Raw genomic sequence first — 22,599 nt, forward strand, 5'->3', positions numbered from 1 at the left:
CCAGACTCAATAAAATATTAAGAATCCTATCTGCAGTTTAGTCCCTTAAATTGAAATCCATAAGAATCTAACAGCTTAAATTCTCTGCTGCATCTGGGCCTGGGTTTCTAAGTGCGTTTTTAGATCTCACCTTCAATTTCTGACACAGCAAATGTTGTGGAGGCATTCCTTGAGAAAAGGGGGTAGCAGCAATCCTTGTGACCTCCACACTTCTCCATCTGTAGCAGGGGTGGTTTATTGAGAATCACATGTATTTGGAATAAAAGTGAGCTATAAAACTCTAATACATTTACTAGACACTGCCTAGTCAGAAAAAAAAAGGAGTAAGTGGTATTTGTACTGGATTTGTTTCTAAAATGCAATTTAAAAAATCCAGCAAGATGAAGTTTTGACGAATTTGCTGTTCATTCCATTTAAAATCCCAATCCATGTTTAGTTTACTCTTTTTTGGTTTTTAAATGTATCTTACTATGCCAGATAAGAATACAGCAAGGAAGACACAGGAAAAAATCTATTATTTGATGAGTGTGATGATGTTTTGAGCTGATGTAGTTCAGCTGGAGCCCTGTTGCTCTTTGAAACAATTTTGGAAAAGACCAAGTAAGGAAAATTCTCCAGACTGTCCTGACAATAAGCCCCAGTTCTTTTCTGGCAAAAGCATCCCTAGAGATGAGTGAGCATTCAATCTCATCATGCATTCTTTTTCTGGACTCTGCTGAAAATGCCTCAGTTTAATGCCAAATCTGTATGAAGATCTTTCATATTTATTTCAGGAAAAACTGAAAAAGAAAATTATATTAAATATACAGATTGGAATAAAATGAATTATATATGCCACAATATTTGTAAAAGGTAATTTCTTACCAGGGAATTACAGATGGAAGCAATTTCTCGGTTGTAAATTAATACCTATTAAAATATTATTTACTTTATTGTATGAATGAATAATATTACTGTAATGGCTTTTCCTAACTTTCTGTACTTCAAACGGAGGTAATAAAAAAGCCACCACGTCTCTGTGTCTCACTTCCAGTCACAAGACATGTTCAGAGATAATTGTTTGCATAGAATTAATAGGTAAGCTCTGGAAGAGATATACCATGAACACCACAGAATTTTTTTAATAACCAAAAAACTGTTTATCAGTTTGAAGTTTCAGTACTAAGGGAGATCACATTTAAAATCAATTGATGAAACAACTATTCTAATATTCAAATAGCAGAAGATTGTAAATTGATTGCTATTATGCAATGAACAGGAAAATCATATGTGTGTTTGTCTCACTGCTTATGACCACTAGGAATTAGATGTCATTTTATGGCACATAGCAGTAGAATGAGCTTTTCCCCGTGTGTATGACTGCTGATCTGAATGTTGTCTGGCTAGTCTCCCTTTTTTCAATGTATATATTCTAACAGATAAAGTTTAATGTGAAAAAAAATTTTAACAACAATGCATATTTTTTTTCTCTGTTTTACTTTCATCTATGCATTCAAAACTATAGATAAAAGCCTTACCACAAAGTTCAGTCTGGAATGCAGAGGTCAGTGTTTCAATCTGACTGAAATTAGCAACCAGAAACACATGCTCTTCATGGGGTTCACTCCCAATGGACTTCAGTGTGTTCATATCTACTCTTCCCACTCCAATGGCAAAAATCAGGATTCCTGAGTTACGTGCTTTAGCAGCAATCTCTGCCACTGGATCCTGAGGTCTCCCATCCGTCACTATCATGATAATCCGGGGCACATTCTGCTTCAGAGGCCGAGCTCCTTCTGACTCTGAAAATGCAATGTTCACTGCATACTGAATAGCCAGTCCTGTCATCGTGCCGGTTGCCAGGTGCATCATCCTTTTCACTGCTCTTTCAATGTCCTGCTTCCTCCTGAATGTCTTCAGCGAAAACTCATGTTTGACTGTGCTGCCATACTGAATCAAACCTACGCGGGTGGCATCAGGACTGATGTCCAGAAACTGCAAGATGGTTAAAATGAACTCCTTCACTTTTTCAAAGTCGTAAGGCCGTACACTGCGAGAGCTGTCAATGATGAAGACAAGGTCCAGACGTTTGTTGTTGCAAGTATTTTCTGGAAGGCAAAATGCAAACAAAAATAATTTACAAGAATTTCAAAAGGCAAATTGGTTCAAGTTGACCCGACGTCTCAAACACACTGTCTATAAACAAACGCCCTGACAAATGCTGGGAAAATACATGAAAAATACGAGATGCCAGAACTAAGGCTACCTGGGCAGAGAATGGATTGAGAGCAGCCCTGAGGAGAAGAACTTGGGGTGATGGTTGATGAGAAGCTCAACATGAGCCGGCAATGTGCACTTGCAGCCCAGAAGGCCAACCGTATCCTGGGCTGCATCAAAAGCAGCGTGGCCAGCAGGTCGAGCGAGGTGATTCTGCCCCTTTACTCTGCTCTCGTGAGACCCCACCTACAGTACTGCGTCCAGCTCTGGGGCCCCCAACATAAGAAGGAGCTGGAGCTGTTGGAACAAGTCCAGAGGAGGGCCACGAAGATGATCAGAGGGCTGGAGCACCTCTCCTATGAAAACAGGATGAGAGAGTTGGGGCTCTTCAGCGTGGAGAAGAGAAGGCTCCAGGGAGACCTCATAGCAGCCTTCCAGTACCTGAAGGGGGCCTACAAGAAAGCGGGAGAGGGACTTTTTACAAGGGCATGTAGTGATAGGATGAGGGGGAATGGTTTTAAACTGCAAGAGGGTAGATTTAGATTAGATATTAGGAAGAAATTCTTTATTGTGAGGGTAGTGAGACACTGGAACAGGTTGCCCAGAGAAGTTGAGGATGCCCCCTCCCTGGCAGTGTTTAAGGCCAGATTGGATGGGGCTTTGAGCAACCTGGTCTAGTGAAAAGGTGTCCCTGCCTGTGGCGGGGGGGTTGGAACTAGATGATCTTTAGGGTCCCTTCCAACCCAAACCATTCTATGATTCTATGATAATATAAATTTGGCCTCCAGTGAATAGCAAAAGCTGCCTGTTACATCATCAGTATATATTTTTTTTCTGGTGAGATCAGTGCCCAGAACAGCTAATGCCAGCAGAATGGGCAGATACTTGTGCCGTAGCCTGTTTTGTCACTGTTGTTGAGATTTTGACCCCATATCCTACACAGCATGAAAAGCCCCTCTGAATTACGTAGTTTTTATTGAGTGGGCTGCACTGTGACGCTTTTTGTGGTAGTACCTGAGAATTTAGAAATCTAACACTCCAATGAAACAGGATGGTATCAGTCTTCCATTACAAAGAGGGAAACAGAAGACAAAGAAATTCAGGTCAAAAGCATCTGTTAATTGCAGTCACCAATATGAGATGCGAAGGGACTGATTTTTCAGGGAACTTGGCATTAAGCAGCACTTCGCATGTACAAAGTAGAGCTCTCAATGATGTCAACTGCAGCTGTGAGTGCTCAGCACTTCTGCAAATCAAACCCCATGATTTCAAACGCATAATTAATGGCCATGTGGGAAAAGTCTTGTCTATTGGACTAGCTCAGAATCACACAGAAATTCTGTGGCTGCATTAGAGAGAAAATCCTGTTGTCTACAGTGGCATTCAACTGGGCCAAAAGACCACTCATACACTTCCTGAAATCTTCTATATTTCAGCCATCAGCAATCTGTTTTTCCAAGAGCCGCTGAAGCAGAAACACCACAGGGTATGTCTATATCTGACAATTGCACAGGCGGGCAGGCCAAGCTATCATGGATAACGGCAGAAGTGAAGGCTGGCTGCCTTCTGGGCATGCTACAAGCTTTGTGGGTACATCCTCTGGCTTCTGCCCAGCATCCCTCTGTTTTGAAAGAATATGAGACATATGCATGAGTTGAATGATGTGAACGGATAGGGACCGACCATTCACAGAATGCCAGCACATGGCAGGCTTAAGGCGAGCAGTGGGAGGTGAGCAATGAGCCTTGCCACAGCAGACAGCATATGGCAAAAGATTAAAAAGACTTTCAAGGGCTTAATGGGATGCTGGTGAAGGGAAATCAAGTGAGGTTTAATATTTACATTAAAGACTCCTCCAGATCAGGAAAACCGTGAGCCACAAAAGCATGGCAGTTGGGGGAATACCTGCACGTAGTATTGCCTTGTTCTTAAACCTTCTCCTATGTGTCCACTTTTGACTCCTGTCAGAGACAGCACACTAGGTTAGATAGACCTGTGGCTTCAATCCGTATGTCTGCTCTTATGTTCTTAAATTCCTGTGCCTATGAATGAAACTGTGAGGTAGCCAGTTGCCCCTTTGTCTGCCTGACTCGAAAGATTAAAGTTAGCAATAATGCTTACCAAACTGCAGTAGCATCCTCATCTTACTAAGCTGAGATACCCCTAACCAGTAACGTCCCTTATTGCCCAACCCCATTCAATTCCCAGTGCACTCTCATCCATATTGTGCACTGAAAAAAGCAGATGCCAAGTGGAAAAGTAGTCTTTGACTATATAATTAAAGGTCATGTCATACAGCACAAGTGGGCCAATCAAAGACTCAACTGGAAAAACATCTGTCTGTAGACAAGCCTTTACATGAGTTCCCCTGTGACTGCTGATGACTGCTAACCATGTACTTCTGCCAAGGCAAGGGGTGAGAAAGATGCCTATTTTCACTTGTTAACTCAGAGGCCTCTTTCATAGATTACCAAGAACGTTTGTGGGCATAGAATAAAAATGCTCTTTGATGACAATAAAAATGACTGCCTGGCTTTATTCATGTGCAGTCTACAGTACGGCTTTATTCATAAGCGTAGGAATATGCTCGGGTTGCTTATTCTTTCAAAATCAGAGGATGCTGAATGCAAGCCAAACTGAGCAGAAACAAAATTCCATTTCTAATGGGATACAGATATCCTGACATATTAACTATTTTCCATCTTATTATCTTATCATTATAATCTAATCATTCATCATATCTAATTCATATCAATAATTCATCATATCTAATCATTATTTTTACTAATATAACATGAAATATTCCGGCATGGTCCTAATCCAAAAATAACACTAGGATATGATTTGTGGGAGCAGAGCAAGAGGAAAGAAAGATAATGACAGAAAAAAGGCTAAGAATATGTGTGTGTATATGAGGGGAAGGACAGAGGAGGGAGAAGGGTAAAAGGACTGCTATTTTATTTCCCTTAAAACAAGTCAAAACTAGAGCCATGGTATTTAATCCTTTTAATTTGCATATAAAGATTTGGATCTGAAGAGACTCAGTTATGTATTTTGAAGTCAGGCATGAATCTTGGTGGGAAAAAACTTGCATGGTGTTAGTGGATAGTACTACTAGAAACACACCCCATTCTGCTAAACTACTTAAGAAAAAACTATCAGTGTGCATGCAATACAGTATATTTCAAAATTACTTTCACTATTAAAATTCTGTCTATAGAAATACCAAACATTTCCATATTAAAGTGTATTTAAAGTCTTTGTCTTCTGACTTGGTGGGGATTTTTAATAACCTTGTAATTATTAAAGTTGATTTAGCTGAGGTGGGCTTAATGAAAAATAAAATGTAATTCTTTTACTAAGCAAAACTTCAGCTGGGTGGTATTTTGAGGAGTGGCAATTAGTAATGACTAACAGATCTTAACACTCACCTCCTCAGATAAACTTTCAGTGATACTTTTTTAGCAGTTCCACGCTTTTGCACTTGCCCTGTAAACTATAACCTCTTCCTCCTACTAGCTCTCACATTTAAACAGAGAACTTTCTTACAACTTTGGCAAACATCCTCGTACCCAAAATTAATTCCTATTCACTCTTCTTATGAAAAGGGACACATTCATTGAAAAGAGCTACTCATCCATAAACCTGCTTCTAAGTCAGTGGAGGTTTCGTATTGCCAACACAAAAGTTAAAAAAAATATCCTCAATGTGAATTGTATTGTTCAAAGGGAAGGCACGGACAGGAGTGGCAGGACAAGGACAGACATAGTAAGGAAAGGAAAGGTCAAGTCAATAGTAAATATGTTCTCCTCCTCCACTCAACATCCAGTTTGTCTGTAGGTGACAGTTACAGTGATGCCACCTTTGCAAAATTAACAATGCAAGGAAATTTCAGTTCTCCCTGGAAGAATCCAGCTGGGATCCAATTACACAGATACATAAAATAGAGCTTAAAAGAATATTTCACATTGAGCATCCTTCCTCTAAAGCTGAAAATTCCATTAAATTATTTTCTTTAATCCCTGCAGGTTTCCTTCTGCTCCTCTCTCCAAGCAAGTCATGCTCCCTGCTTGGCTTTGACGAAGCTCACACCGCCCAGGGTCTCTGTCTCAGAGTGTGTTAGTACCCTTTCAGCTTATTTCTAACTATTGCTACATTGCCTTAACATAACTAAAGCAGTGCCGGGGAGTTTTCCTGGGCATTGGAATTGACTCTTCTAGGCTGCGAAACCATTAGAACAGTTCCTGATATTGTTTGTCCTAGGATAATTAACACTTTCTCAAACAATCCTCAGGCATGATATGGGAAGTAGCATAAGCCAGGGACCCATCCTAATAAGCAATGTGGATGCAACCACTCTGTTAGCTCAGGCTATTTAGCAGTACAGATGCAGGCCATTTTATAGTACTGGTCTCAGTGCCAGAGAGCAGTCTAAGATACAAGCTAAGCTCAGAGGCCAGCTGGCCTGCATCCACAGTATTAAACTCACCTTCCCGCTAAAACAGAGTGGCTGTATGCAAACTGCCTACTGGGAATAATGCCTGTCCTCCTGTAGCCTCTGAACCACGCCCGGGGATTGCTCGGGGAGTGCTAATCACTGTGGGCCAGAGACAGCTCCAGAAATTTAACAGCACCAATAATGGTGGAGTCCCAATGCCCAAGAATGTCCCCCAGCACTGTTTAATTTCCTCAAACATTTCCATTGTGGGATATCCAAACTGAACACGTTCAAAGGACCCAAGTTTTAGATGATGATTTTTCAAAAGGTTTTTCAAGCCAGTTCCCTTGAAAAGATTGACTGTTTAAAAATGAATTATTTATTTTCTATTGTTGTCCTACATCTTTATGACTCCTTAATATTTTTTTTTAATCTGGATATTACTTATTTGGTTATGTAGGTCTTTGTCCTAATACATGAGAATGGATAAATGTTAAAAAGAAGTCTATTGCTGTATGCAAAGCAAAAGGAGGTTAGCTCAATTCAGTAAATACTACAGCAAAGTTAAGACATTGAAAAAGTAATTTATAACAAGTAAATATCAGTTCCATGAACATGTTTGTTATAGAGTAAGACAAATTAAACAGAAAGGAAGGATGAGATCAGTTAAGAAAAAATGAGATCATAGAAGAATTATTGCCTGAGCAGGCAATGCATTAATGGCAATTTTAAGACTCCATGTATTGTGTTTCTTAGCTCACTCCATGTTAATGTATATACAAAAAAATCCCATGTCCTGCAACACTGACAGCAATAATACCAGGTCTATATTTAGATTTTATCTTTGAGTAACAGAACAAAAGTCTTTGCTCAGAATTAAATAAAAGAGGAGAAAACTATTCTCCCAGCTAGCACATTATAAAACTTCTTCCGAAATTTCTCTTCTTTCTTTGCCATTTTATTATTTCATTTTCCCTCTAATCCTCAACCTGACTTGTCTCTTTTCTCTTTACAACTTCTTTCTTTATAAATCTCGGTATAACTCCTACCAAATTTGTTTCAAAGTGTGCAAACTTGCTGGGTGTCAAATATTTGTTCTTAAAGTCCAGAATTCTGGTTTTCCCTAGCTAAATATCCAGCCAGAAAGACTGGGTTTGACAGGTTCTCAGATTATTTCCAAAAGATTTCTCAGTTCATCAAGAAGGTTTAATCTTCTTTTCATACAATCACACAAGTAAAGAATACTCAAATTTGCAATTCATTCATAAATATACCAAGAGCAAAATGCTCTGATGGGAAGACATATCTACGTATTACCTACATACACCTTCTAGGACACTGCAGTAGCTTCATTTGCAAAGATCAAGCATGAAGTACATAGCAGTTAATGTAACATTTTTCCTGTTTGGAAAACACATTTTGTGGTTGTTGCCAAGAGTAAATGAAGAATAGCAGTAATTTCAAGCACTTCTTGGCTCTAGTGAGACATATTGTGCAAGTTGGCTTCCACTCTTTTTCTTTTTTCTCATTTTAATTCAAAGAAGGGCAAAGGATGGTATGGTGCATTTCAGATATAATCATATTTAATTCCCAAAGTAAACGTTAGAAACTGCTCAGTACCCCTCTCCTGGCACGCATACGTGCTGCACTCGGTTCTGCAGGTGACTCCACCTCTTGCCAGCTCTGGGACAGATGCTGGGTCCAAGCCCGTACTCCCTGGCCCCATCCTTGCACTGAGCCTTTCCCCAAACTCAGAGGCCTCTGGCCCTAACCCAAAGATTCATTATGAGTTTGGCAGCTCACCCATTCCTCCTTACAAATTTCTTCATCTAGGAACACTCTCTAAATGCAACACAGCCTCCAGACGTTTATTGCCTCTGACAAAATCTTTTCTGAACTTCCACAATTGCTGGGAGAACTGTACAGCAGGAAGCTCTTGTCCACAGATTTCCACTTCCTTCTACATGTAAATGCTTCATTGTCAGTCACTGCAGGAGGGTCCATTACCTTGTTCTCATTTCACTTCACTATTTGTATTTCTTCCCTGTCATCCTTTCCAAAATAACAAGGCCATTATTAATATAAAGCCTCTCTAATTCCAGAGTCCCAAAAGTGACTACTAGTATTTCTCTATTTCTTTAGTGAGACTGGTGCTGTCTCTGGCATGAAGCCAAAGTATGGTGTAGGGACACTCTCAAGTTTCTTAGTTCTTTCTGCATAGTTCAGCTGTTCTGAGATTGAAACTGTTGGGTTTCCTGACAGGAGTCAAACCTACTTTCATGGTCAGGAGGACCAGGGAGTGGGTTGCTTTCCCTTGCAGGCAGGGGAATACCTGGATAGGGAGTTGAAGCATCTTGATATCCCCATGCCAGTCCCAGCAGCAGCAACATCTACCCACCGCTTCCTGACATAAATAAATGTTATGTGCTCTCAGTTGAGCATAGCTCCCACCCACAAGAGAGGAGGAATTCATTTTCTGAGCCACGATGGAGAAACCTTGTAGTACACACAGTTAATACTACTTTGAATCCAGCTTCCACAGACAGCCTGGAGGCATTTACTCTGCCTGTGACTATGTGTTTTCCTGAACACATCCGTAAAACAACAAATCATAATCAACACGAAAAAAGGTAACTGTATGGAAGAAGATGATCTTCGTATCTTTCTCCTTGAAGATCTGAAACTGCTGTCTTGCCTGAGCTACTTGGGGTGCTGTTGGAAGGAGACAGAAATTATTAGAAAAGGAACAGATAGAGAAAGTAAATAACTGTTAGTAGCAGCAAATGTGACCTTAATGAGTCTGTGCTGTTCTGCTTTCAGGACATTAGCTTAACGTTTTAAAAACTCCTATCCATACTTTTTTTTTAAAGTTGCCCATGTCTTTGTTTACGGGGAAAGCTGTTAGCAACCTCAACATTACCGATTGATCAGCTGACCTGAAACCACATATTTCTATCCATTGGTAACAGTCTAAGTATTAGATTCTTTTCCAGAATAGTTTCAGAAACAGCGCCATGGGATAGTGCCACATACCGTTTCCTCCTGCCCCCCAAAAATATGTGTGACATCATGCTCACTGGCAAACCATTAGTTCTACCACTTCAGCAGTACTTAAATAAGTAGATAGTGTCTTCTAGCTTCCAAAGCAGCTTAAAGGCATGTTGTCTTCATTCACAATAGTGTCTGATTACCCACTCATGCCTATAAAATGAGACGTTCCTTAAGTTATGCAAATGCTCTTTCCGGGATTTTCAAGTTAATTTTGCACATATGTGCTTTTTTAATTATTAAGATAAAGTACTCACAATGAAGCCAAATCCACCACACTTTTGAACATTCAGTGTTCTTTCTTTTGGTCTGATCTTCCTTCAAGACAAAACACACAGAGGAGGCTTTGAGCTCTTTGAGGATATACACATAAAAACAGTTTGTAATTTTACTCAGTAAATTATTGTCAAGGCAAACTCTTTTTCAAACAGAAATGGTATTTCACAGTAATTTGTGGGGGCTGTAACAAACAATTTCAGAAACACAAAGAGCATTTGCAGTTTAGTACATGACTCAGTTTTTTCTGTAGCAGCAGATATTCTTTCCTTCTTGTGGAAAACTTACAAATCACTTAAAAAAAAAAAAGGAAAAGGAAAGAGGGAAAAGGGAAAAAAAGGGGGGAAGAGATAAAAGAGTAAGAAAACAAAACAAAGAGATGAGAGAAGAGAGGAAGGAGGGAAAAGAAAAGGCTTTGTTGGAGGAGATACTTACACATTAAAGAAATACAACAAAATTTCTTCTGCTGCTAGAAATAGAATTCTATCCCATATAACATTAATTACTGAATTGCCCTTTAAGCAGCTTAAAAGTGAATGCTATTTTGATACATGACTTGAAAATTAATAATGAATACTAAATACGACAGTTGGCAAGCATAATGTTGTTATGTGGTTAAAAACTGCTAACACAGACCAAAATCCAAACTTTCTGATCTCTATGATAATTGGCTGCAGATGAGCATACTCAGAATAGGCCACAAATCCCTGGGGTCTGTCATGGTCCCAGCTAGCCCTCGTGGATCATTAGTTGGGCCTGCTTAAGGGATAACAGCTCCTGCTGGGAACAACTGGCCGGGCAGGGATACGATCGCTGTTCAGATCTCACCTTCTCAGACTCCAGGACCTCTGCTAGGGGCTGGGGAGGCACAGCCTTAGCAGAAGCCAGGCTACCAAGCCTCAGAGCCACAGAAAGAGGGTCTCTCACTTCAAACAAAACCCAGAAGCCTGAAAGAGAAGGGTGGTCTGAGCAAGTGCACCCCAGCCAGGTAGATAGTGCAGGGGAGAGGCGAACAGCTGAGAGATTAAGATGAAAGCTGAAGTTTCAAGACTTGGCATAAAGTCCAAGGGAGACCGCTCAGCTATCGAGACAATCACTGCTGGGAAGCAAAGCATGCAATTGCTAATATTGCCTTGAGCACAATGATTGTAAGATGTACTTACATACCTCAGAAGGAACAAACAGGTGATTTTACAGACTGTAAAATGCTTTACTTGCTCTCTTTCCAAATATAACACATCTCTATTTATATGGCAATTCTATGTTTTGATTAGAGAGATTCTAAATTGATATGTATTTGATCACCTTGTATCTTTAGAAAAGTTTGGTTAGGATTTTGCTTATATTTTAACTAAATATGTGATAATTAAAAAGATGTAATTTACAACCTCTTCCTACCTTTATTTACTGCCTGGAATAGTTTTCATTTCCCCTCATACTATACCAGCATAGTATGTCAAACACATGATGTAGTTATCATGACACAATTCTGACTTCAATTGCAATGCAGACTTCAGTTACAATGAGTCTACTTAATATGTCTGAGGAAAAAAAAACTTGGCAGGGTTGCATTTATGTGAAGAAATAACACATACGCACATATGCTGAGGCTGTGAATGAGTTTCTTACAGCCATTATCATCCCACACTGGTTCAGCAGTCCACATTAGCAGGATTTAGAGATCTTTGGCCAGCTCTTAGTGCATAAATGTACAATGAATTCAACCAAAACTAAACAGAAATCTTATCTGCACTCAACAGAAGTATCATGGACCAGACTCACTTTTGTCACATATTTTCCCCTCTGATTTGTGGCTAAAATTTAACCCAGAATGGTTAACCTGATAATGTTCTTGAGCCCTAAAGTTACACACACAAGTTTAAGAACCGGGTTCGATATAAGAATGTTTGGAATAATCTTAACTGACTGTAGTGAGTGATTCATAAATTCTGTGTACTTCATATTACTTCCCTTCATATTATTAGTGGAATCATATACATACAACCAAGAGATAAATCATTATATATTTTGTTGCAAAATATAATTTAACACAGACAGGGACATTTGCATTTAGCAGCAGTTTCTACTGAACAGGAGCCAAGTACATTTCCTTCTTGGCCTCCTTTCCCCTCTCTGTTTCAGTTTTGTGCAGTATCAGTCAATCTCTTGTAGTTTCTTTCTTCTGGTATCGTGCAGTATCTAAAGGAATGCCCCCTAAATTGCCTTTTCTCCTCACATAAATAGTTATTTTCAAAAACAGGTAGGTGCATGTTTTGTATTCCTAAGGAACAGAAGGAATGCTATTGCTTAGAATATTATTCTACAGCTTATTCAATTATTTCCGTGCATCCACTTCAGAGCTCTCCAAAGAAATACGCCCATGTGACATGAAATACATGCCCAGTTTACAAGAACAGAGTTCACCAAGAAAGCAAAAACAACACAAAAACTTGTGTTTTTTCCACAATGCTGAAATTTTGCTTTGCTTTGTTTTATAATAAATGATTAAGATGTTGTTGGGCATAAGTCCCAAATCTGCTCCACCAAAAAAAACCCACATCATCAAACACCAAAAAAGCTACATCTTGCAAGGACTGGGCACATGTTGCTTCTGAACGTGGAACCTGCTGAAAGGTGCTGTGGACCTCTGACCAAGGCTTTGAAATCACAGTATGGAAATCACCACCCTGGACAACGGACAGAGCTCTTGATCAGTCTGTTTAGGTGCAGAAGTCCATTTGAGTTATCATCTGAAGGAAATTAGCTAATGTAACAGAGATAATTTTATCTTTAAAACCATGCAGCCAAGTACATTTCCATTACTGCTTTTCTCTAGTATCCAAAAAGCAATGCTAAACTGGCAAACTGCTTCCAGTGACCTGTGTGTAATCTAACAAAGCAGCTGCGCTCAGCAAGAACAATGATTTCGTCAGAGAGCTAAGTAAAAACTATTCAGAGCTCTGATAAAGCCTTTGAAAGAGAAGATTCTAAAACGAAAGCTTAATTTCCATTAAGGAATCAGGATAAAGCCAAAGATCCAACACTCAGGATCAAATTACTGATGAGGGGAAAGAGAAGGCAAAGTTTAGTTCATATATCATGTAAGGGGAGAGGAGACTGCTCTCTGCTACAGGAAAGACAAATAGACCATCCTATTTCTTTCTGTTATTTCACAAGATCTTGCAGGACTATGGAAGCAATCCTTTAAAACATAAATACACCTACAGTAAAACAATATTTTCCAGCAATCTAATACAAATTCTGTTATTATAAGAAATATATGTGTATTTTCTATCTCTAAAGCGACTACACATGTTCTACAACTAATATGCTGCAAGAAAGTTTTAAGAAAATGTTAACAAAATTAACTAAATTGGAACAACTGACAAGTTTCAAAAACTTTGAAGTTTGATTCAGTGTTTGAAGAAAGAAAAACCTGCAAAGCCGATCCTACTCAAAGCAGTTTAGCTTCCAAGGGCCCCATTGAGAGAGCTCCAAAAACTTTATGTCCAATTGATCCTTGCACAAAAGATTTCAGATCTTTAATAGAAATTATTAGCTATAGCAATAATAATTTTAAACAACAGTAAGTGATGCAAAGATCTCCCAAATTAAAACAACACACAACGAGGTTTAACAGAAAGACTGGGGATAAGAAAAACATGGAAAAGACATAGCTCATTCCTTCTGAAACCTTCATTAAAACACATAGGCTATTAGCCCTAACAAGACAATTAAGAAATCTATGAAGTATTAGTGCATGGATGCGAAAAAATTAAATCCTCCTAAAGCTGGATCCCAAAGTACTTTTATGTCTATGTGGACAATCCCACAGGGTTTTTCGTCCATTTCATTTTGCTTATTTATGTTGTCAGTTTCCTGGAGCAAGGACTTTTACTTCTGTATGTGGCCACTACTAGTATTTTACCAGTAAATAGTTATCACAGACGTACACTTTTGTTTTAAAAATTTGTAAAATGAAGAAAAAAGGAATAAAATTATTTTAACGCGACTAATATTTACATAGCATAATACTTCATTTTAGTCCTAAACACATAGAGACCTCTGCCCAAAAAAAGACCCCTCAGCCTGAACTTTTATTACTTTTCCAGGTATCTGGTGGTTCTTTGCAGCTATATTGCTCACTTTTGCCTGCCAACCAAGTCTTTCCACAACAGCAGCAATTGTCATCACCACTAATATTTATAATATATGTATTATATAGAATGGGACAGCTTCTAATCCCTGTTAAATTGCTGTAAATCTGGAGTGATTTTATTAAGTCAATTGACTTGATGTCACTGAGATCATCGTTTGGCCCCGTTCTTTCTCGTGTCGTTTAAGGAACACTACAGCTTTCCAGCAGAGTGGCATGCATTTTACACATTCTGTTCTTTACAGAGAGGCACGTTTTAACCATGTCACTGTTTATATGAACTGCTGAATTTGAAGCAGGTGACCTAATTTATTGTAACAGAATGCAAGGCCCAAGAGCCTGACTCCAAACTGCCACGTACTTTTATGGGCTGGACCAGAGAACGTCCCAAGTTTCTTGCATCGTTTAATGTCTTGAAAAGGTTCTTTCAGCCAGAGCTGCCAGAATTGTCTGCATCCTGCACATGCCAAACTGAATAGGGATCCAGAATTTTCCAAATGCAGGGACCACAAATAGCTTGGCTTTCGAAAGAAGAAAGAAATAATTTAATCTATACATTTTTATATATATTGAGTGCTAATTCTTTTAATATATTTTCCACTATTTAAAATATGAAAAAGGCTATAAAAGCAATTTAAAAAATCATAGGGGGAAAAGGCAAGCTGAAAAACACGACACCTTTTAGTTTCTCCACAGAGCACCTTGCTATTGCATTCATTTTCTAGAGAGACAGGTAGTTTATTTCTTAAAGCAATAAGCTCACTTAGAGTATTTGCTGCGGACCCTAAAATATTCAGGAGGGGCTGCTATTTAATCACATTTTAGAATTTAGGATTTTAGAAAGTTTGAGAGTCTTGTTGAGTAAGGTGTGAATGTGCATATTTCTCTTTGCTGTTCCACATCCATATTTTTTGATGGACTAGATCTCCAGAGCTGTGGTTTTCAGCCTTCAGTTGCAGAACCCCAAGTGTCTGAAGACCACATCTATTAGTTTTGAGAAAGATGAATAAGAAAGGGAAATCTGTTGTCATTTGGCTTAAATTTGTTCTATAGGATTTGAAAACCAATGGTTTTAAGTTAACGAAGGACAGATTGTGAATGGTACTTTATGGAATTTTACATATTTAAAAGATTACATTTTGTTTGGAGAAGAGTTTCACTGATAGAACTTGGTGCTCCCCTCTCTGTCACTCATTCTCCCATGTTCTGGCTTTGTTTCTTCTTCTTTGTTCCCAATACATCTTCTGCAGGACATTTCACATTCCTCATGTTCACCTAGGTTACATGACCTTAACGGAGAGGCAGGCCACTTAACATCTCCCAGTGCCTGGAGAGAGCTATTTGATTTGATCTACTATCGATGTGTACCATGAATCTCTAATGACGGGCCGTGTCCAAACCCCATCCGTGCTATGTTTTCATAATCTGACAATTACTTTAAACAATGAGCAAAAAAAAATGAGTCTAAGTCATGAACTGTTAGCAGATGAAAAAGTTGACCAGCAGACTGCCTGATTACATACAGGCAATGATCAACAAGAGAGAGATGAAACTTATGTTTTAAAATATGGTAGCCACAAGCTAAAACTGCTAGATCTGTCCTCAGATTTTTGTCAAAAGAGGAAAAATGAGGTACTCATTATAAATAAAACTAACATGACAAAATGAAGGGGTTAACATCAAGTAATGTAATGACAAGCCTAATTTCAATAGCCACTGATTTCCATTCAGTCACCCTTACGCACAGCACATACATATAGACAGCTAAAACTTGCTGGCATGGGAAAAGGCAGCTTTGACAGAACCTCCATGGACTAATAAGTATATTCTCTAAACAGTGAAAATAAGGTCTTTTTTCCAAGACAACAATCCTGTAGCAAATATTTATTTCATACCACTTACATAAAGTAGATCTAGTACCCCAAAAGTAAACACCTTCTTTCAACAGCTGCTAACTGGTCAACAAACTTTCTCATATTCCTGCTTGCAAATGGCAGTCTCCTTTTTATTGTAAACTAACTCGGCCAAGGTTTGGCCAGCTGCTCATGCCGTTTATCACTTGTATTTGAGATGGCCTTTGGTCATGGTGTTTGCATTTTTGGGTTTTTTTTTGTAACTTACCTAGTAGAGATTGTGAGTTAACATCCCTTCTTTGGGTGAAACGTCCTCCAGGGAGATCTTTTGCCGTGACAGAGACAGTGGAAAGCAGAGTGTGTCCAAATAGCAGAAAGAAACATGCAATCATTTTCATCATCTTCAATAAACAGAGGGACATTCAAGGATGTGAAACTGCAACAAAGGAGAGAAGGAGATGAGCTCTTTGATTACACAAAAAAATACACTGTAACCACATCAGCCACCCAGCTGCACTGCTACGCTCCCATCACATACAAACATGCAGATATACTGGCATGGAATAACACCTACACCTTCAAGAAAGATCATCTACATAATAAAGTAGCAGTTAGCAGACCCTGCATGTTTGTAAGTATTGTTAGTTGAAGTTCACAGTTAACATTTAAAATGTATTGACTTTTACTATCATTTGTAATAATCAAGTATTTTTAAAGAAAGAAAAGGAACTTTGTTTCAGTCAACCTATCAGCATAAATAGGTTCGAGGAGGACACAAATAAACTTCCATTATTCTACTCAGTACTCCACTGTGTTTTTTCAGAAGTTTAACGGTTCTTGTAGTCTGAGTGATACTTGCTTCAGAAAACCCTGGAGAATTAAAACAAGAGAAGGGAATATATTCCAGAAACAGCAACTATAAATGTGAACTGGCGACAGCTCATGCTTCCTTTACAGAAGACTGTCCGTGGTTGCTAGCATGAAGATAACAGTGCAGACTGAATCTTGCTTACCCAAGAAGACTTCTGAGGACTGGCAATGAGCTTGCCATAGGTTATGGAGAAGTTTTGTCATACAGAACAAAACAGGCAAAATTCCTGCACTGAGAGATGATTCTTGCCCAGGAGTTTGTTAAGGTACCACCAAAAGCCATGGCTGACTCTGCCCACAAACAGAAAGCTAAGACTGACATGCTAAAGGCTCATCTTCTGGCTATGTCCCCTCTTGGTAGGCTTCCTCAGATGGAAATTCCTTCTACCTTCCCCCAAAACTTTATTGTTGTGTGCTGTGAAGAGAGCATCTCACAGGAGCTAGATTCAGCCTTGGAACTGGTGATATGATGAAGCTTAGCCAAGAGCTCCCCTAGGTGCACAAGAGATGGATAAAAAATGAAACTGAGCGGAAACTTTACAAGCAGTGCAAACTTTAACAGTAATTTTTGGTTAATTAACTAAGATGTTGAAAACAACTTTAATAGGGTCCTAAACCTCATAAGCACATAGAGCCACAGATCTGTAACAGAAGGCAACTCAATGCCCCAGTTAGAAAGATAATTGATTTTTTTCCCACCATGAGGTATTCACTGGCAGAATAGAAAATTCTGAGTAAATATTTTCTCTCTAATAAAGAGATTTTATATATTATTCTTCAGTCTGTCCCGCACAATGATTACACACTGATCTATTTTTCTGTCTATCAATATATTTTACCTTTTGTTTATCCTACTCAGCATCCCCAAAATGCAAACACAATGTTCTGGTGTATATGCCAGAGAGCACAATGAACTGAGTCTTTGCACCCAAAATGTCCAGCCTTGCTTAAACGTTTAATATTATTCCGTAACAGGCAAAACATGATTTAAGGAATTCAAACTAGGAAAGAGATGTATGTAAATAGTTGACACTTATAATAGTGGCCACAAAAAAATGGTGCCCTAGCAGCATGGACACCTGGCTGGTATTATTGGTAGAGTATTTCCAGTGCTCTGGTCAGAAACAGATGGACACTGCAAACAGCACGCGCTACTGAAAATGGGACAAAATTTTGCTGGAGGCAGCAGTTGTTACTGATGGAGATTACCAATGAAAGTTTGTCTCCTCACTTCTCAAGACATCGGCAACAAACACTGGGCTCTGCAAGGGCGCCTCCTCTCTCTCCGGCCTGTTCCTCTAGCACACAAGGCAAATGAACCTCAAGGATACATGCCAGTTCTCACACCAATGTTTTAGAAACATAGAAGCCACGCTCAGAGAGCTAAGGAGCTTAGACAAATATTTCTCATACTTATTTGCAAGGCCGTCACAGGAACGAGGCATGAACAGCTTGTTCAAAAGGCCTATCTGGCTGTTACTTAGCTATCAGTGGCCTAACTCATCCCTCCTTCCCATTCATACTAAACAGCTGTGGAAACTGGGCTAAAGCCACTTTACCTGTTCCTGATGGCACATTAATGGACAACCAAGGATACTGTGGCATATTTCACATATTTTATACCTTTGTAGCAGTTTTTGATTCTTTGGTAGCAATTTCAAATTCACTAGGCTCACAATTGTCCCCAAGTAACTTCATATATAAGAAAAAAAAAGTGTTTGTTTGCTCTGATATTAAGTCTTTGAATTCTGTTATGAAAATGTTTATACAGCGTGTAAATATCATATGATTAGCTGATCATATAAACTAAAATGCCTACATAAGCATTCATTAGCTGTCACCAAATTCCAAAACATATTAAAGCAGTAAATTTTCAATTTTGCATTATTTTATGAGTCACTTTGAAAAGTAAGGGAGGGGGTACTAAAGAAACAGGAGGACTGAATAACAGTGCCTAGCTTTCTTGGGATCTTTTTATTCAAATTTAACATAATGTCTGTTGTTCAATAGTATTTCATTTTGATTCAGAAACCTTAGATCCTTAGGTCTCAATATCTTTACCAGCCTGATAACCAGAAAATCAGCCTACTTACAGTTCCACCAAAAAAGATCCAATTCTCATGAAAAAATAAAGATCTATTATCAACACACTTCTACCCTCACAAACAGTGTTTTAAAATAATGTTTCAAAAGAAAGCAATGCTTAAGAGAAGAGAGCTTTAGTTGCCCCATCTTACAAATTTGGATATATAAGATAAACTAAAATAAAAATTAAAGTGAAATTGCATCCATTTTCAATGAGAAAAAAAAACAAGTTCCCAAAGCCAAAGGCTGTGTATGTGATAACAGATGCCACTGGTTCAAGCCTGTTGCCACTCTTTCATCTACACTGAAAGCTTCTCTACTGCTTTCCTGAGGTGACAACAATCTAGACTTGTGTTCTTTGCTCTAGTTCCAGGTACATATTTGTGTCCACTGCTGCTTGCATTTTTACATGACCAGTTTGTATTGTGGTTGCATGGCTTCTCCACATCCCATAATTTTCTGTTTATTTTCTGCGTCTTCTGCAAGGTCCCCTGTCTTCACCCTAGAAGTTGGATGGTGTTTATTGCACCACATTTGGTATTTAACACCTCATTTTCCCAGCAGGATAAGCCAGGCTGCTGGCACAGCTCTTTGTAGCTTCCCATTGCTGGCTAACCCTTATTCTACCAACTGAGATCACATTCCCAAAGTACCAAACTTACAAATATATTTTTGTGGCTAGCTGGAAAATATGTTTCAAGCACTTCTTCGATTCCAGCTGTCGCAGCAGGAGTATTCAGCATTATGCCACCAGGAGCCAACTCTCCTGGGCAGACCCAAGACCAAGACACTGTATGACAAACATCCCAAACACCTCAAAAGCAAAAGACAGCAAGAGGAGTTGTGGCAATCCATGGGGCTCAACCAGATTGAACACCAGATGTACCAGCTTCCACTGCTCCATTCTTCTACCCATGGAGAGGGGAAGAAGACTGTCCTATGCAGGGCTTTCACAGCAACCTTGGAGCAGTCAGTGCAGCACACTGTTCTGCTGGACATGTGAAGAAGCTCCTAACAGTGAACAGCCAACTGCTGCTCACAGAGGTACAATCTGGTGAGGGCTGCCTGCAATATCTGCAGCTGTCTTGAAGAAGCTTGGTATAAAGGAGGAGATTCTCCAAGAAGATGGCAAGTAAATAGACAGGCTCTCTTGTTTTGTTCAGGCTTCCCTTGCTCCCTAACTGGCTGCTAGTCAAGAGCTAAATATTTCCATGGTGTTTTCTTATCAATTTTACCTGTGCTTGCTTAGCCACATACCCATGCAACAGAATAATTTTTCTGATGCACTGTTACGGATTTTCAATTTTCATGAAATACAGTGTAAGAATACTGAAAAATGAAATTGGGACTTCAACTTTAAAATACTTATTTCCTTTGTTGGACAGTACTCAAACAACACAAGCCTGTTTCTACCCTTTCAAATATCTTTCCATGGAATTCTCCTCATAAGGGACTGATGGTCGTTTTGGACAGAGACACTACTGAATATTCAGTGTCAGTGGTGATAAATCAATGACCTCCACTGCATGGTGCGTGTTATTAAGGTCTGTCATCTTCACTGTGACAATTCTTAAATAATGTCAAGGGAGACGAGATGCTCTGCAGCTCATGCTGAAGTCAGTGTCCTTCCATCTCTTACCCCACTTCAGGGAAATTTCTTTCACACAGAATCGGGAAACCCTTCCACTGGCCTGGAAGGCCATCTTTTGTTCATTCAGGTACTTAAAAACGTACCTGACTTTGCTGGGCTGATCATGCTGAAAAAGAAATTGGGAAACCAGCATAATAATATGTTTCAGTTCGTGCTTCCTGGTCCTCTGAGTGGTCTCCTTCCTCATCTTGCATTACAAGTCCCCTTCCAAGGCTAAATCAGAAACATGAACTCCACAAGTCCCTACCTCTCTACCTTCTCCAGCTGCCACTAAAACTGGCACAATGCACAGAAGGGGAAATTCTCAGCAGTTACCTGGAACAACACCACCTTTAGTAACTGCAGATAATATCCCATCTCTTGAACCCTAAATAATTTCTCATCATAGATGGGAAGGAAAGGGAAGACAAAAAAAAAGCACCAGAGGCAGCAGTTATTACCACTACAGAGGCTGCCTTCAGCTTTCCTTGTTTGATAGTTAAAAGAGACAGCCATTTACTTTCATTAAGCTGCCAGCAGATCTAACTTTAGTGTTTTTAAGTTATAAAGAACATAAGTGAATAAAAGGGAAAACATTCTGAAGTTCTTTCAGCACTCCTTATTATCTACCCATTTTTAAGATAACAGGAAACTGCGATCAAATCAAAAGCTTTTACTGAAGTTAAAGGAACTGCAAGCGATCTACGTAAGTCCATAAAATCAGAGTCTGTGTCCCCAAGTTAGCAAGCACAGTGAGTTACTTGGAAAACCAATGAGCTCTTATTACATGAAAGCCACAAAATATCTCATCCTCAATCCTGTCACCTCAGAAATTAAAAAAATTAAGGACCGCAGGCACTATAAAACCCTGTTAACTATCAGTTACAACATGTTCCAAGCTACTTCACTATCCACAAGCCAGCACATGCATTACTAGTCCATTACTCATTAAAATCACTGTGTGTGGTATGGGTATCAGGATATAAGAGTACTAATAATTTCCTCTTTCTGGACCAGTTGCTGACACAGGCATTTTCCAGTTCTGAAAAATAGGTATAGAGCCCCACAGAGTCCAACATCACAAGATATCTGTCAGTAGCTATGCAGGTGTTGTGTGGGGGCAGCTGGACACAATTAGAAGGATGATATTTAGCACATCAGCAAGAAGGACCATCTTGCCTGCATCCTTACAAAGGAGTACTCTACTGTCATCCTGTTACACTAAATGATGCACTGGATTTTCAACTCCTTGCTGCACAAGGAAGGCTTCACTAGGCACAGCATCACAGGACAGGTAGAACTGCCCTAATCATGGCTGTCAACTGCATCTCACTGATACGGTTAAATCATGAAGAAGAAACCAGGCTACAGGTTCTCTAAGTTTGCAAATTCCTCATCTGCACCTCAACCCTGATGGCAGGCACTATGTGCACACGAGCACATGAACCTACCCACCACTGCACCAAGTCCTGCAAAGCTGCAGAGGGTACTCCCTTCTTTACACATTCTTCAGCTCCTTCTAAGAGGCTAGCTTTGGCCATTCATGCTGTCAATAGTATCAGATGAATCTGGGAAACTCATCACCTAGAGTCAATTAGTAACTCAGGTGTATTCTGAGACAGACAACCCAAATGCAAACAGCTTTCATAGTAGCACAGCAAGACACCACAATAACAAAACTAACTGTTGACTTTGCAACATCAGTCTTCTATCAATTAAAACAATGAGTGTCCAGACAGTAAAAGTAACCCAAATCTGCAGTGGGTTTAGGACAAGAAGTTGTGTACTCCAGCACAAGAAGACTGGGACAAATTATTTGCATGAGTCCATGAAGGTCTACTTCCTGACAGCAAGTTTTACAGCCACACATTGTTGGTTTGTGTCTGCAGAAGGGTACAATCCTAGCACGTGATGGCAATTTGCCTGCTCCAGACATGTCTGCATAGTGATGGGGACAGAATGACAACCACAGATTCACAAAGTCTTCCAGCTTTGTTTCCTATGCTTTCATATGGGCCTCCTCATCCAGTACATATCCCTACCTCAG

General features: G+C 39.4%; 1 protein-coding gene across 1 annotated transcript in view; it reads right to left on the bottom strand.

Moving 5' to 3' along the window:
* Nucleotides 1-22,599, bottom strand: part of MATN2 (matrilin 2) — a 78,429-nt gene that overhangs the window by 52,656 nt on the left and 3,174 nt on the right. Inside the window, exons 2-3 of the mRNA XM_068395766.1 lie at nucleotides 16,236-16,403; nucleotides 1,518-2,087 (exon numbers count right to left, since the gene is read on the bottom strand). Coding sequence (XP_068251867.1) covers nucleotides 1,518-2,087; nucleotides 16,236-16,389 — 724 coding nt within the window. The 5' untranslated portion in view covers nucleotides 16,390-16,403. The remainder of the gene's footprint in view (nucleotides 1-1,517; nucleotides 2,088-16,235; nucleotides 16,404-22,599) is intronic.

This window comes from Nyctibius grandis, chromosome 3 (assembly GCF_013368605.1).
Source record: "Nyctibius grandis isolate bNycGra1 chromosome 3, bNycGra1.pri, whole genome shotgun sequence".
In the NCBI taxonomy this organism is placed as follows: domain Eukaryota; kingdom Metazoa; phylum Chordata; class Aves; order Nyctibiiformes; family Nyctibiidae; genus Nyctibius; species Nyctibius grandis.